Source organism: Passer montanus, unplaced genomic scaffold, assembly GCF_014805655.1.
Source record: "Passer montanus isolate IOZ18808 unplaced genomic scaffold, ASM1480565v1 scaffold8, whole genome shotgun sequence".
Classification (NCBI taxonomy): domain Eukaryota; kingdom Metazoa; phylum Chordata; class Aves; order Passeriformes; family Passeridae; genus Passer; species Passer montanus.
Window position 1 is genome coordinate 2,209,053 of NW_024373256.1, and position 12,750 is coordinate 2,221,802.

Below are 12,750 nucleotides of genomic sequence, written 5' to 3' on the forward strand. Positions count from 1 at the left end.
CCTCTTCCTCAGCTGGAGTTGTTTATTTTTGCCGACGTCGCGCTTTGTTGTTACCGATCCTGGCACGGGCCCAGCGGCGGCGGGAAAGGGGGAAAACCGAGGCGGAGCGGCGGCGGGCGGGGCGCCGCGGAGCATCTCGGGAGTTGTAGTTCCGTGGCGCCGCCGCGGCTGCGCTCTGCGGCAGGACGTGACGGGGAGGGAGAGCGACAGCGGAGCGCGGGAGCGCTGGGAGGTGAGGGGGAACGGGGGAGAAAAGGGCGAAAAGAACGGGAAAGGTCTGCCCTGGGTAGGGAACAGCCCGAGGGGGGATCGGGGATTACAAGGGGGCTGAGCTGCCCTGGGTAGGGGACAGCCCGAGGGGGATCTGGGGTGGCAAAGGGACAGCCTGAGGGGGGATCAGGGATGGCGGGAAGGCTGCGCTGCCCCAGGTAAGGGACAGCCTGAGGGGGGATCTGGAATTGCGAGGGGACAGCCTGAGGTGGGGAATCAGGGGTGATGAGGGGGCTGAGCTGTCCTGAGTGAGGGACAGCCCGAGGGGGATCTGGGGTGGCAAAGGGACAGACTGAGGGGGGATCTGGGATGGCGAGGGGGCTGCACTGCCCCGGGTAAGGGGCAGCCCGAGGGGGATCTGGGGTAGCAGAGGGGACACCCTGAGGGGGGATCGGGGGTGACGAGGGGGCTGCACTGCCCCGGGTAAGGGGCAGCCTGAGGGGGATCTGGGGTGGCAAAGGGACAGCCTGAGGGAGGATCAGGGTAATGAGGGGGCTGAGCTGCCCTGAGTAAGGGACAGCCTGAGAGGCATCAGGGTGGCAAAGGGGCAGCCCGAGGGGGGACCTGGGATGGTGAGAGGACTGCGCTACCCCGACCATGGGGGAGAGGGCAGCCCCAGCCCCAGCAGGGGAGCACAGGACTGAGGGACACGCTGCGGGACGCCCCGACAGCCGTGCCTGCAGCGGGGTGACACCTTCTCCATCCCCAGGGGCTGCCCTGAGCCCCCGGGGCGGCCGAGCCGTGACAGCGGCAACCTCTCCATCCCCGCAGCACCCAGCCTCGGGAGGCGGAGCAGCAGCAGCAGCATGCCCCGGCCTCGCCTCCTGCGATGAACCTCTCTGTGCGGCTGCTGCCCGGGGCCAGGATGCTGCCCCAGCCCTGGCGCGGCTTCTCGCGGGCCGCGGAGGACGCGGCGCTGCAGAGGATCCGCAAGGTGCTCTGCGTGGCCGAGAAGAACGACGCCGCCCGGGGCATCGCCGAGCTGCTCTCCAACAGGAGGATGCGGCGGGTAGGAACGGCCCGCCCACACGTCGTGCTGCTCCCTGGGGCACCGCGACGGGGCTGGGGAGGGTCTGTGTGTGTGTGTGGCAGCTCAGCTCCAGAGCTTGGCATGGCCACGTCAGCACACTTGGATCTGGTTTTGTCCCTGAACACACGAGGGCACAAGAATGTTCTGTGGACAAACATCTCTTGCCCAAATGTGTTTGGGAGTCTCAGGTCCTTGTGGGTTAATCCAGTGGGAGCTCTGCTCCCTCTGCCTTCCCGTGGTGAGGGCTCCCTGGTCCTTCCTGGATTAGCAGTGTAATACACGGGCTTCAGAAACTGACACCATCCCTTGGCGTGCATTTCCCTGTCTAAAAGCACCAATTCTGCAGCATCAGCAAGTGTCAGGGGTTTACTGGAGGCCACCAAATAAAGCAAACCAGGCTGTGGTTCGGAGAAGAAAAATTCAAATATTTCCACTCCGTGCTGCTGTGGTAACAGTTTGCATAATCACTTCCTGTTTCCAAACTAAGGAATTTCCAAACTAAGGTGCCACTAGACCAGAATCAGTCACTGAGGTTGCAGAAGACCTCTGGGATTGCCAAGTCCAACCCATGATCCCCACCTTGGCAGCCAGACCACAGCACTGAGTGCCACATCCAGTTGCTCCTTGAACACCTCCAGGGGTGGTGACTCCACCACTTCCCTGGGCACTTGCAGTGCTTGATAACCCTTTCCATGAAGAAATTCTTCCTGATGTCCAGCCTGACCCTTCCCTGGGACAGCCTGAGGCTGTTCCCTCTCACCTTGTCACCTGGGAGAAGAGGCTGAGCCCCACATGGCTCCCTTTATTTGAATAAGAGGTGTTATTGAGAACCTGGGTGCTGACAGTCCCAATCAAGACCTCATCCTGCTTCTGTAAAAAAAACCAGGAAATACACAATCTAGAAACTTCCATGAGTCCCAGTTAAGTGGGAGGAAGCCTTGGGGACACTGCTTGTCACTTGGAACAAGATAGGAGATTCTAAACACTGGCCAGCCTCATTAAATAAATCAGTTGCTCATTATTCATGGGGAGATAACCCTGGAAGCACCTTCAGGAATGGTTTAAAATCCTCTTACCTTGGAAATCACCATTTCAGTGCCTCCATAAATGGTACAGGAGATTTCCATCCCCTTGCTGCAATTCCCACTAGCTCCAGTAGCTGCTTTTCCTTTGCCACGTGCCTCTTGTGCTCCATCCCAGTGTGGACAAAGTGGGGCAGGATGGATTTGTTTCCTATTAAAAAATTTAATTTAAAAAAATTAAGAATTTGTGTCATGTGAAAAGCCAGAAACCCAGGAATTCTCCTTTTCTTTCCAGCGAGAAGGGTTTTCCAAGTTCAACAAAATCTATGAATACGACTACCAGATGTTTGGCCAGGTAAGAGTTTTCTCTCAATCTGCTGCTGGATTAATGAAGTACAAATACTAATTAATAAAAGCCATTTGTCAGGAGTTACAAAACACAGCTCCAGCCATTGAGATGTTCTGCCCAAAGATGAGAAAAAGTCAGATGTTGTTTTCTTGGCTCCACCACCTGTTTTGTTGCTCTAAATATTTTAACTTGCTGGTTTTAGGTCAGTCAAAATTACGTTGCTGTTTAGAATTGGGAGCTTCCTACAAAAATTGAGGATAAGGCCATGGAGAGAGCTTGTTCTGATGTATTAATTTTGGTTGCTCCATCCCTGGAAGGTTTCCAGGCCAGGCTGGACAGGGCTTGGAGCAGCCTGGGACAGTGGAAGGTGTCCCTGCCATGGCAGGGGTGGCACTGGATGGGCTTTAAGGTCCCTCCCAACCCAAACCATTCTGGGATTAACAGGAGAAAGGTGTCACTAACCATTTAAATTGAGAGCCAAAGGGAGATTTGGGGGCTGTGGGTAGTTTTTGGTGAGTGATGGGCACTAATTTCCTTGCTGTGTCTCTTGCAGAACGTTACCATGGTGATGACATCTGTGTCAGGACATTTACTGGCTCATGATTTTATCATGCCATTTCGCAAATGGTTGGTACCTCGTGGCCCTGGCAGGAAGGGGAAGGGCTCTGTCACCTCCTGGCCCTCACAGGAGGGGCCTGTCACCTCCTGTTCTCCTCCTTGACACTGCGAGCTCAAAGACAAAGGGGCAGGGAGTGATTCTGACTCAGAGCAGGGTGATGTGTTCCAAATTTTACAGAAAATAGCCAAATTATTGCTTCAAATTCCTGTCTTCAGAGTGCTAAAACCCCCTGAAGACATAATACTGGTTAAAATACATCAAGGCAGACACAGGGAATTCAACTGACTCCAAAATGGGATGGTTTTGTGTTCTTTGTTCAGCTAGGAACTGTTCTGGGAAGCAAGGTGCTTTCTCTGCCTTACCTCCTTTTGTACTCTGGGCTTCACATAGGAGAAGCTGCTTGTTGTCTTCCAGATTTGCTGTTTTCTCTGGCTGGTTTTCATTCTGTTGCTTTTAAATGTTACTCAGCATTCCACGTGAACTCTCTGTTGTCTGAAACAAGGCCTGTAATAAAATACATTAATTCCAGTACGTAGAGAGCACCAGGTAGTGTCTCACAAACAGTGTTTTAGTTTAATGTGATGCACACACACGTTTCTCCTCTGTTTTCCAGGCACAGCTGCAACCCTTTAGCTCTTTTTGATGCTGAAATTGAGAAGTATTGCCCTGAAAATTACCTGGATATCAAGGTACATCATGGTTAAGACTTTGAGCTCAGCGGTTGGTTCAGCAAATCTGTCCCAGACTGAAGGACAGATCAGCATCCTTCTGTCCCAGACTGAAGGATGATCTTACTTTTGTCTGTGACATCCAAATTTCTGCAGTTTAGGAGATTCCTCCTACATTTCTTAGGACTGTATATGCTGTTCATTTGTGGCACTGAAACTCTTGCTCATGTACAAGTAGTGCAGTGAAGAAGCAGCTAAAAATAGAAATGTTTTTTTCCAGCAAGGTGGAATTGATGATTGTGACTCAGTTTTACAGAAAAAGACATTTTTAGAAAACAGATTGTGGTACAACCTGCTCCAAGCCAAACTTTTTAACAGAATTATATGTAAATAAATGAGTCAATTCTTTTAAAAGCTGCCTGATCTCTCGAGACACACAATTACAAAATATTATTGCAACAACCCATCTCCATGGATACACATTGCATTTTGTGTTCAGTGAGTCATTCTGAAATAAAATGACAGAGCCAGTGGCCTGGAATGTTCTCCCTGAGTTGTTTTTCTCCTCTCAGAGAACCCTTGAACGAGAAATCCAGCAGTGCCAAGCCCTGGTGATCTGGACTGACTGCGATCGAGAAGGAGAGAACATTGGCTTTGAGATCATCCACGTGTGCAAAGCTGGTGTGTAGAGCATCTTCATCACCATTAATTAATTAATTTAACAACTCCTTTAGCAAAGGCAAATTCTCAATTTTTATGTGTCCAGGTTAAATGCTGACTAATTCTAATAAACATGTGGCTGTGATAGAAATGCACCCAGCTGTTGGAACGCTGTAGAATCAGTTGACACCACACTCTCTCAATATCTGTGTATTAGTTGCTCCTTTTGGTTGGTGTTTGAGTCCCTCTGATTTCTCCTGTGTGTGTGTCTGCAGTGAAGCCAAACCTGCAGGTTTTCCGAGCGCGCTTCTCCGAGATCACACCGCACGCTGTCAGAGCAGCCTGTGAGAACCTCACCCAGCCCGACCAGAAAACCAGCGATGCCGTCGACGTCAGGCAGGAGCTGGACCTCAGGATAGGCACGTAAACCTCAACACAAGGCAGAAGTGCCCTCTGTAGTCTCATAAACCTGATTTTTAGAGCAGATATGACTAAAAGGCATCTTGTGTTTTACTGGAAGTGTGCTCTTTGAATCAGAGCATCATCAGCTCCCAAGACCGAGTCCAGCCAGTGACTGATCCCTTCCTGGTAAACCAGACCAGAGCACTGGATACCTGTTGTTTGTTGAACATCTCAAGGGATGGTGACTCTACCACCTCCATGGGCAGTCCATTCCAATGTTTAAAGGCCTCTTCTGTGAAGAAATTCCTCCTTGAAGCAAATATTAATGTTATAGCTCATGCAGCACTGACAAGCTTCTTCAACTGAGTATTAAACGGAGTAAAATTAATGCTCAGAATATTAAAAATATCTGAAGTACTGTGATTATCACTCAGCCTTGTTGTATTCATTTGTGGTGCCCATTCTGTTTCCTCAGGTGCTGCCTTCACCAGATTCCAGACTCTGAGGCTGCGGAAGATCTTCCCTGATATTTTAGCAGATCAGCTGATCAGCTATGGCAGCTGCCAGTTCCCAACACTGGGATTTGTAGTTGAACGCTTCAAAGCCATCCAGGCATTTGTTCCTGAAGCCTTCTACAAAATTAAAGGTATGTTTGGGGAAACACAGTCCTGGGCTCCATCTTTGAGGGTTTGATGTGCATAAAAAGGAAAAACGTTGGAGCAACTGACACAAAAACGCTCCAGAGATTATTTCATCTTCCTCTGCCACAACCAGTTAGCAGAGCTGGAAGGTTTCCAAGTTCCTTTGTGGTATTTCCATTTTGTGGCTCCTCCATCAGCCAGCTCTGTTGTCCCTCGCAGTGACCCACGACCATGAGGACAGCAGCGTGGTCTTCAACTGGAAGAGGAACCGGCTCTTCAATCACACAGCGTGCCTGGTCCTTTACCAGATGTGTATGGAGGTAGGAAAGCTTGTAAATAGCTGCAGAATCCAGATTCAGCCAAACAGTCCCTGTATCTGTCTTGCTCAAGACTTTGAAAGAGCAGTTTGTGTAAACTCCTAAAGGATATGTGGGTTTTGCTTACTCTGTTTAGGATCCGGTAGCGACTGTTGTTGATGTTGTGAGCAAGCCAAAGAGCAAATGGAGGCCCCTGCCCCTGGACACTGTGGTATGTTTGAACTCTGGGATGGGTTTTTCTGAAAAGAGCTTTGAACAGATGTTTTACTCACTGCTTTGAATTATCCACTAATACTTTTGGGTTTTCTGGCTCTTCCCAATGAAGGAACTGGAAAAATTGGCTTCCCGCAAACTGAAAATAAATGCAAAGGAAACAATGACAATAGCAGAAAAACTCTATACCAAAGGGTAAGAAAGCAGGACTTGGCTTAGTAAACTTAATTCTTCTACAACTAAATGGCCTTTTGTTCAAAATGGGAAGCATCTTGGAGCAACTCTTAAAGTGCTCTGCTGTCTTTCTTCCTAAGGTTCATTAGTTACCCTCGAACCGAGACCAACATTTTCCCCAAGGAGCTGAACCTCTCTGCCTTGGTAGAACAGCAAACACAGGACCCAAACTGGGGAGGGTTTGCACAGAGGATTTTGGATCAGGGTGGGCCAACCCCTCGGAGTGGAACCAAATCTGATCAGGCTCACCCTCCCATTCACCCCACAAAATACACCAGCAACCTGCAGGTGGGTGTAACCAGAGGGAACTGGATGGGTTGTGTTACTTGATAAATAAAGATAAAATCTTAACGTGGTCAGTAGCACAAAATCCTCATCTGAGATCCCCCTGATTTTGTGATGTCTTGTTAACCTGGGAGGACACTCACCCTTCTCACTGTTTGATCTCAGGGCAATGAGCAGAGACTCTATGAATTCATCGTGCGCCACTTCTTGGCTTGCTGCTCTCAAGATGCCAAAGGACAGGAAACAACCGTGGAGATCGACATTGCCAACGAGCAATTCATTGCTCAAGGACTCATGATCCTGGCCAGAAATTACCTGGAAGTGTATCCTTATGACAAGTGGAGTGATAAGGTAATCCCCTTGAGTAACACAAGTGGGAGAGGCTAAAGTAGCACTTCACTGCCAACTTCAGACCTCTCTGCACAACATCTTTTGACCATTTCTGGCTGTTTGACTCAGAGCCTTTGTCCTGAGTGAATGGACCAGGAAGCATTTTCAAAGAGACTCTCCTTCCCTTCAGGTTATCCCTCTGTATCAGAAAGGATCTCGCTTTCAGCCCACCACAGTGGAGATGGTGGATGGGGAAACCAGCCCTCCCTTGCTCCTCACAGAAGCAGATCTCATTGCTCTCATGGAGAAACACGGCATTGGTCAGTACTGGGCAGCATGGCCTCTTGCTCTTGGCAGAGGGAATTCTCCCCAGGGAATTCTCCAAATGTTGCTGCAGATAAGAAATTACTTAAATGTGCAGAAAAAAGATATATAAAGGGCAAAGTCCAAACATCCTCAGGAGCCTGCAGAGTGCCTCCAGTACCCAGGGAGGTGGGAAATTTTGGGTTCAGGGTTTGCCACCAGCGCCTCACTGGCCTCAGTGCCAGCAGGGCACAAAGGCAGTGCTGCTCCTCACCATAAGTTGTGTCTTTGTCCCTGGGCATAGGGGAAATAACTTCTTGGCTCCTGATTTGACTGACCTCTCCCTGCTTCCAGGCACTGACGCCACCCACGCCGAGCACATCGAGACGATCAAGACGCGGATGTACGTGGGGCTGACGGCATATCAGCGCTTCCTGCCCGGCCAGCTGGGCATGGGGCTGGTGGAAGGTGAGGAGAGAGTCCTCACAAAGATGGCAGAGTCCTTACTGGCTCCTTCCTTTCACTTACCATTCCACATATTCCTCAGGATATGATTCCATGGGCTATGAGATGTCCAAGCCTGACCTTCGAGCTGAGCTGGAGGCTGATCTGAAACTGATCTGTGAGGGGAAGAAAGACAAATCTGTAGTGTTGCAGCAGCAGGTCCAGAAGTACAAGCAAGTCTTCATTGAAGCTGTGGCCAGAGCCAACAAGTGAGTACTGTCTTTGTCCTCTTCCTTTTGCTTTGTTTTGCTGGGAGGTGCTGGCTGCTCTTCTGGGGCTCAGTCTGGAGTGGGGGATCCTTTCACACCATTTCCCTAAAGCTCTGCCCCCTGTGTTGTGATATTTGTGTGGGAAAGGATGACTCAAAGCCTGGCATGCTGTCAGGAGTTCCTCCCAGCTAAGGGTTTAAACCAGGATGAGCAGTTCAGATTAAATTTGGGGATGGCAACATGCACTGACCTCTGATGCTGTGCCCACACTTTTCCTGCTCCAGAAATGTGTGCTGAGTCAATGTGCTCCTGGAGGAGCTCAGAGGGGCTGTGTGGGGGGCAGCAGGCTCTGAGTCACTGATTGCTCTTTGCAGAGACACACAGGATGCTCTGCTGGTTTCTTTACAGGTTGGACCAGGCCCTGGCTCAGTATTTGGGAGAAGCTGCAGAAGTTCCAGAGCAGGAGGAGGTGTACCCAGCAACGCCCCTTTCTGTACGGAAATGTCCCCAGTGCAACAGTGACATGGTGCTGAAGACCAGGAAGAATGGCGGGTTGGTGACCTTCCCTCTTGTAGCCTTCTGTGCTAGTTTGTGTTTCTCCAGGCTTTCATTTACCTCCTTTGGTAAAAGCTTGGAAACCTTGGGCTGCAGCTTGCTGACTCCACCAGCTACTTGAGCTGTGTGGACTCAGCTGAATCTCTTCTCAAGTAGGTATTTCCCCTGTAAAATTGCAGTTTTGACAATTTCTGATGGCTGAGAAGGCATGAGAAAGAATCCCCAATTGTCTTGAGTTTGCCTCTTCCTCATCCAGTGCCTTTGTCCCTTGGCAGGTTCTACCTCAGCTGCATGGGCTATCCAACCTGCAGAACTGCAGTCTGGTTCCCTGATTTTGTGGTGGATGTGACCAGGGACGAGAGCATCTGTGATGTGTGTAAACCCCATCCAGTTCACAGGTAGGTCATGCCAGTTCTCCCTTGTTGGACATTGGGGCAGAGACTTCCAAGGGCTAAGCTGGGCAACCATTTTCCATTCCAGTCTTGGAAAGCTGGAGTAGCACTTGGCTTGGGGATGGAAAAAAGAGGGGTTGGGGAAACTGGCCTCCATGTAGCAGAGTCAAAACAATAAATAAAAGTCCAAGTATAAATTGAGGTCTGTTGATGAGAATCTGGCAGACTTTGACTCTTGCTTTCCTTGCAGACTGAAGTTTAAATTCAAGAAGGGCAGCGTTCCCCCTGTGATGCCCCTGGAGTTCGTTGGCTGCGTTGGAGGCTGTGATGAGATGCTGAAAGAGCTTTTGGACCTCAAGTACTCACACAGATCATCCCAACCTGCACCATCCAGCACCCAGCCAGGGCATCACCTGCAGGCCAACCACTCCCTGAACAGAGCCAGCAGTGAGACCAGGCAAGCCAGGGGGACCTCAAACATGGCACGGGGACACCTGCTCTCCATCAACTCCTCCAGGACCCCCAGGGCTGCTCCTGCAGCTGCCCCAGACGATGGCAATGCCGTGGTGTGCAACTGTGGGAGCGAGGCGCTGCTGCTGACCGTGCGCAAGGACGGCCCCAACAAGGGCCGCCAGTTCTACAAGTGCAGCTCCAGCACCTGCAACTTCTTCCTCTGGGCTGACGAGCAGCCACAGGACAGAGGCAGCTCCACGCTGCTCCAGCCAGCTGCTGGAAGAACCCCAGTGGGATTGCAGCACGCAGGAGGAGGGAGAGAGCCCTTGGGCAGCAGCAGCTCGGACGCTGGCGGGGGCGCGCTGTGCAGGTGCGAGCAGCCCGCGGTGACGCGCACCGTGCAGAAGGACGGGCCCAACAAGGGCAGGCAGTTCCACACCTGCCCCAAGCCCCGGGAGCAGCAGTGCGGCTTCTTCCAGTGGGCAGATGAGAACGTGGCACCAGGTATGGCTGGGCTGGGGGCACACACCAGGGCTGCAGGTTGCTCCTAAGCTGAGCAAAACAAGGAGCTGCTGGAGGAGGTCCAGTGGAGGCCACAGAGATGGTGGGAGACTGAAGCATCTCTCTGACTGAGGGAGCTGGGCCTGTTTAGTCTAGAGAAGAGAAGATCTCATTAATGCATGTAAATATCTCAGGGAAGGGTGGTGCCAGGCTTTTTTTGGTGGTGCCCAGTGACAGGACGAGGAGCAATGGCCAGAAACTAAAACACAAGAAGTTTGACCTCAGCACGAGGAAGAACTTCTTTACATTAAAGGTGGCAGAGCTCTGGAACAGCTGCCCAGGGAGGTGATAGTGTCCCTCTCTGGAGACATTGAAACCCACCTGGCATGCCAGGGAAACTGTGATGCTCCCTCTGCCCTAGTTAAGGGGTAAAGGGAAAGGACAAGTCATTCTGGAGCTTTGATCAGAGATGAAACTGTGTGGAAAGATGATGAAAACAAAAATAATGACAAGGATGCAAAAGAGAGAGAACTGACAAAAAGGGACATAATAGATACAGAGGAGGAGATGTGGTCTGTGAGACATCCTCCTCTTCTTCAGACATTTGGGCCTAAAGGGGTAAAAATCAAGTTTTCAAAACTACTTAAACCCCAAGTTCTTCTCTGCCATGTTTTGTTTCTGCTTCAGCTGCAGACCAGAGCATGCAAGCAGGCAGGTCAGCTTGTCCTGTGTTATTCCCATATGGCTCTAATGCTGCAAGATAAATGGGAAAAATGAAAAGAACATTTCACAGTTCAGACAAGTCTGAAGCAAGTGCAGGTCCAGGAATAATCTAGAATCTTTGATCTATTTTGAATTTACCTTGTGTTTCTCACCTATTTATGCTTTCAACGATCCTTAAATTCAAGTTGTTTATCTCTAGGCCCTTCTGGAGATGACTCTCTGAACCACTTTGGCAGCAATGGATACTCCAGAGGGTTGGGAAGCAAGGCCAAGAGACCAGGCAACCTCTCCTCAGCATCTTCTGCCAAGAAGCCACGGACCTGCAGCATCTGCCACCAGCCTGGGCACACGAGGAAAACCTGTCCTCAGAACCACTGAGCTGGGATGGACCTCAGAGTCTGCAAGGGTTGGGAACTCTGCAGAGCCACGAGGAACTGGACTTTGGGAACAAGTCCCTTGAGAGTTTTTTGGAGGGGCTGGTTGCAGGCTGCTCCTGCCAAGGGATGCCATTTGTTTCAGCAAGGGTTCAACCAGCTTGGAAAAGTGGTTCCACTATCAGGTTTTGTTTCCAGCTGCTCTTCTGCTGAGCAGTTTGGGAAAGTCTGAACATTTCAATAAGCACTTGGAAGCTGAGTCTGTGGAGAAAACTGCACTGCACCATCCTGGTGTTCCTGGCCTCTCCGTGCAGGGAAGAGCTGGATCAGGGCACCAGGACAGACACCAGGGCCAAGCTCTGCTCAGTCTCTGGCTTTCCACAGTGTGGAATTTAAGTTCCCTTCTCAGTTGATGTTACCTGAGCAACATTCCCCATTTCTGTCACCCTTACCTGGCTTGTCCCTGCCAGTGAAGGAGGGTCAGGTGCAGAGGAGCTGGATCTGGTGCTTGCCCTGGGAGGAGCTCAGCTGCAGTGCTCAGGAAGAGCCCTCATTTTAGATGGTTCCTGAATTTGAAGGCAAGTTCTTCCTCAAACTTTGAGACATGCCTTTGTGATGCTGCTAGCTGATGAAAGTTATTTTTGTCAAACTAATGAGTTTCTTATTAAAATATTATTTAAATTTTAAATTTGATGCAGTGACACTTTAGCTTTCCCTAATTATTTCTTCCTACATAAAATAGTGAAGCTTCTACTGTAAAAGCATCCAGCCAAATCTTGCTCTTTCCAATCACTGGAACAATAGAGGAGCTTTCTTGGCAGAAACTCCCACAGCAATTTAGAAATGAGCTACAAAGAGATGGAAAAAAGTTTTTATCTCACCAGCTGCATCTGCTGACCTGGGACAGACAGACAGAGCTGGCTGAGCTGAAGAGAAGCTCTGTTTTCCTGTTCTGAGTTCAGAATGAACTCCCTGGGAAGCCAGGCTGCCTCTTCCCTCTCTGTTGGGGCTTCCTGTGTCCATCAAAGGAGGGAGTCTGCAGGATTCCTGTGTGCTGTGCTGCCAGGAGCTCCAGTGCTGCTCAGGATCCTGCACGGAGCAGTTCCTGGGGTCAGCACTGAGGGGATGGGCTGGAGCACTTGGAGGGCAGCTGGAAGCAGAGCCCACAGCAGCACAGGTCTGAAAGAGAGCCTGAAACCCTGCAGCAGTCCATTGCTATCAGGCCTAAATCCATGCAGAAAGTCAGGAGAATTTGGGTTGCATTTCCCTGTAGCCCTCACTCCCACCATCAACAGCCGTGGCCTAAAAATACCCACCCTGGGCTAAAAAAACAGCATTACAAGGCTTGGGAATGCAGTCACTGAGCCAGGGCAGGGCAGCAGCCACCTTGGAATGGCAACAGCAGTGGGAAGCAGCTGTGCAGCACACAGGGAGCAGCTTAAACCCTGCTGGTGGATCAGCCAGGACCAGCTTTAGGAGTCTCAGCTGAGCCCTGTCAGTGGTACAAGCTCAGTATCCAGACAGCTCCCACACTGCAGCCAGGCACTCTGTGGGTCCAGGGCTTTGGAAGAGGAGGAGGAAGACTGCAGGATGGGATCTGACCATCACCAAGCTCTCCAGGCAGCAGGGACACACCCTGGGTGGGTCCCAGGAAGGCCAGGGAATCATTTCAACCCTTAGCAGGGGAAAGCAGACA

General features: G+C 50.7%; 1 protein-coding gene across 2 annotated transcripts; it reads left to right on the top strand.

Moving 5' to 3' along the window:
• Nucleotides 1-98: 98 nt before the first annotated feature.
• TOP3A (DNA topoisomerase III alpha) lies at nucleotides 99-11,742 on the top strand. 2 transcript variants are annotated; one of them, XM_039731796.1, is made up of 20 exons: nucleotides 99-232; nucleotides 1,042-1,279; nucleotides 2,618-2,677; nucleotides 3,225-3,298; nucleotides 3,904-3,979; nucleotides 4,531-4,639; nucleotides 4,894-5,037; nucleotides 5,496-5,666; nucleotides 5,881-5,981; nucleotides 6,115-6,189; nucleotides 6,304-6,386; nucleotides 6,506-6,713; nucleotides 6,876-7,061; nucleotides 7,231-7,360; nucleotides 7,698-7,811; nucleotides 7,891-8,056; nucleotides 8,465-8,608; nucleotides 8,887-9,009; nucleotides 9,254-9,960; nucleotides 10,880-11,742. In XM_039731796.1, exons 2-20 carry the CDS (start codon nucleotides 1,100-1,102, stop codon nucleotides 11,056-11,058), a joined length of 3,030 nt encoding a protein of 1,009 aa, XP_039587730.1. In that variant the 5' UTR covers nucleotides 99-232; nucleotides 1,042-1,099; the 3' UTR covers nucleotides 11,059-11,742. The 2 variants fall into 2 exon arrangements, with proteins under 2 accessions (XP_039587730.1, XP_039587729.1); XM_039731795.1 differs by having other exon boundaries at nucleotides 100-232; nucleotides 980-1,279.
• The last annotated feature ends 1,008 nt before the right edge of the window (nucleotides 11,743-12,750 follow it).

Coding starts and splice junctions, on each gene's coding strand:
- TOP3A (XM_039731796.1), top strand. CDS start 1,100: ATGAACCTCTCTGTGCGGCTGCTGCCCGGGGCCAGGATGCTGCCCCAG. Junction 5,667..5,880: donor AGCCTTCTACAAAATTAAAG/GTATGTTTGGGG, acceptor TGTCCCTCGCAG/TGACCCACGACCATGAGGAC. Junction 6,190..6,303: donor CCCTGCCCCTGGACACTGTG/GTATGTTTGAAC, acceptor TTCCCAATGAAG/GAACTGGAAAAATTGGCTTC.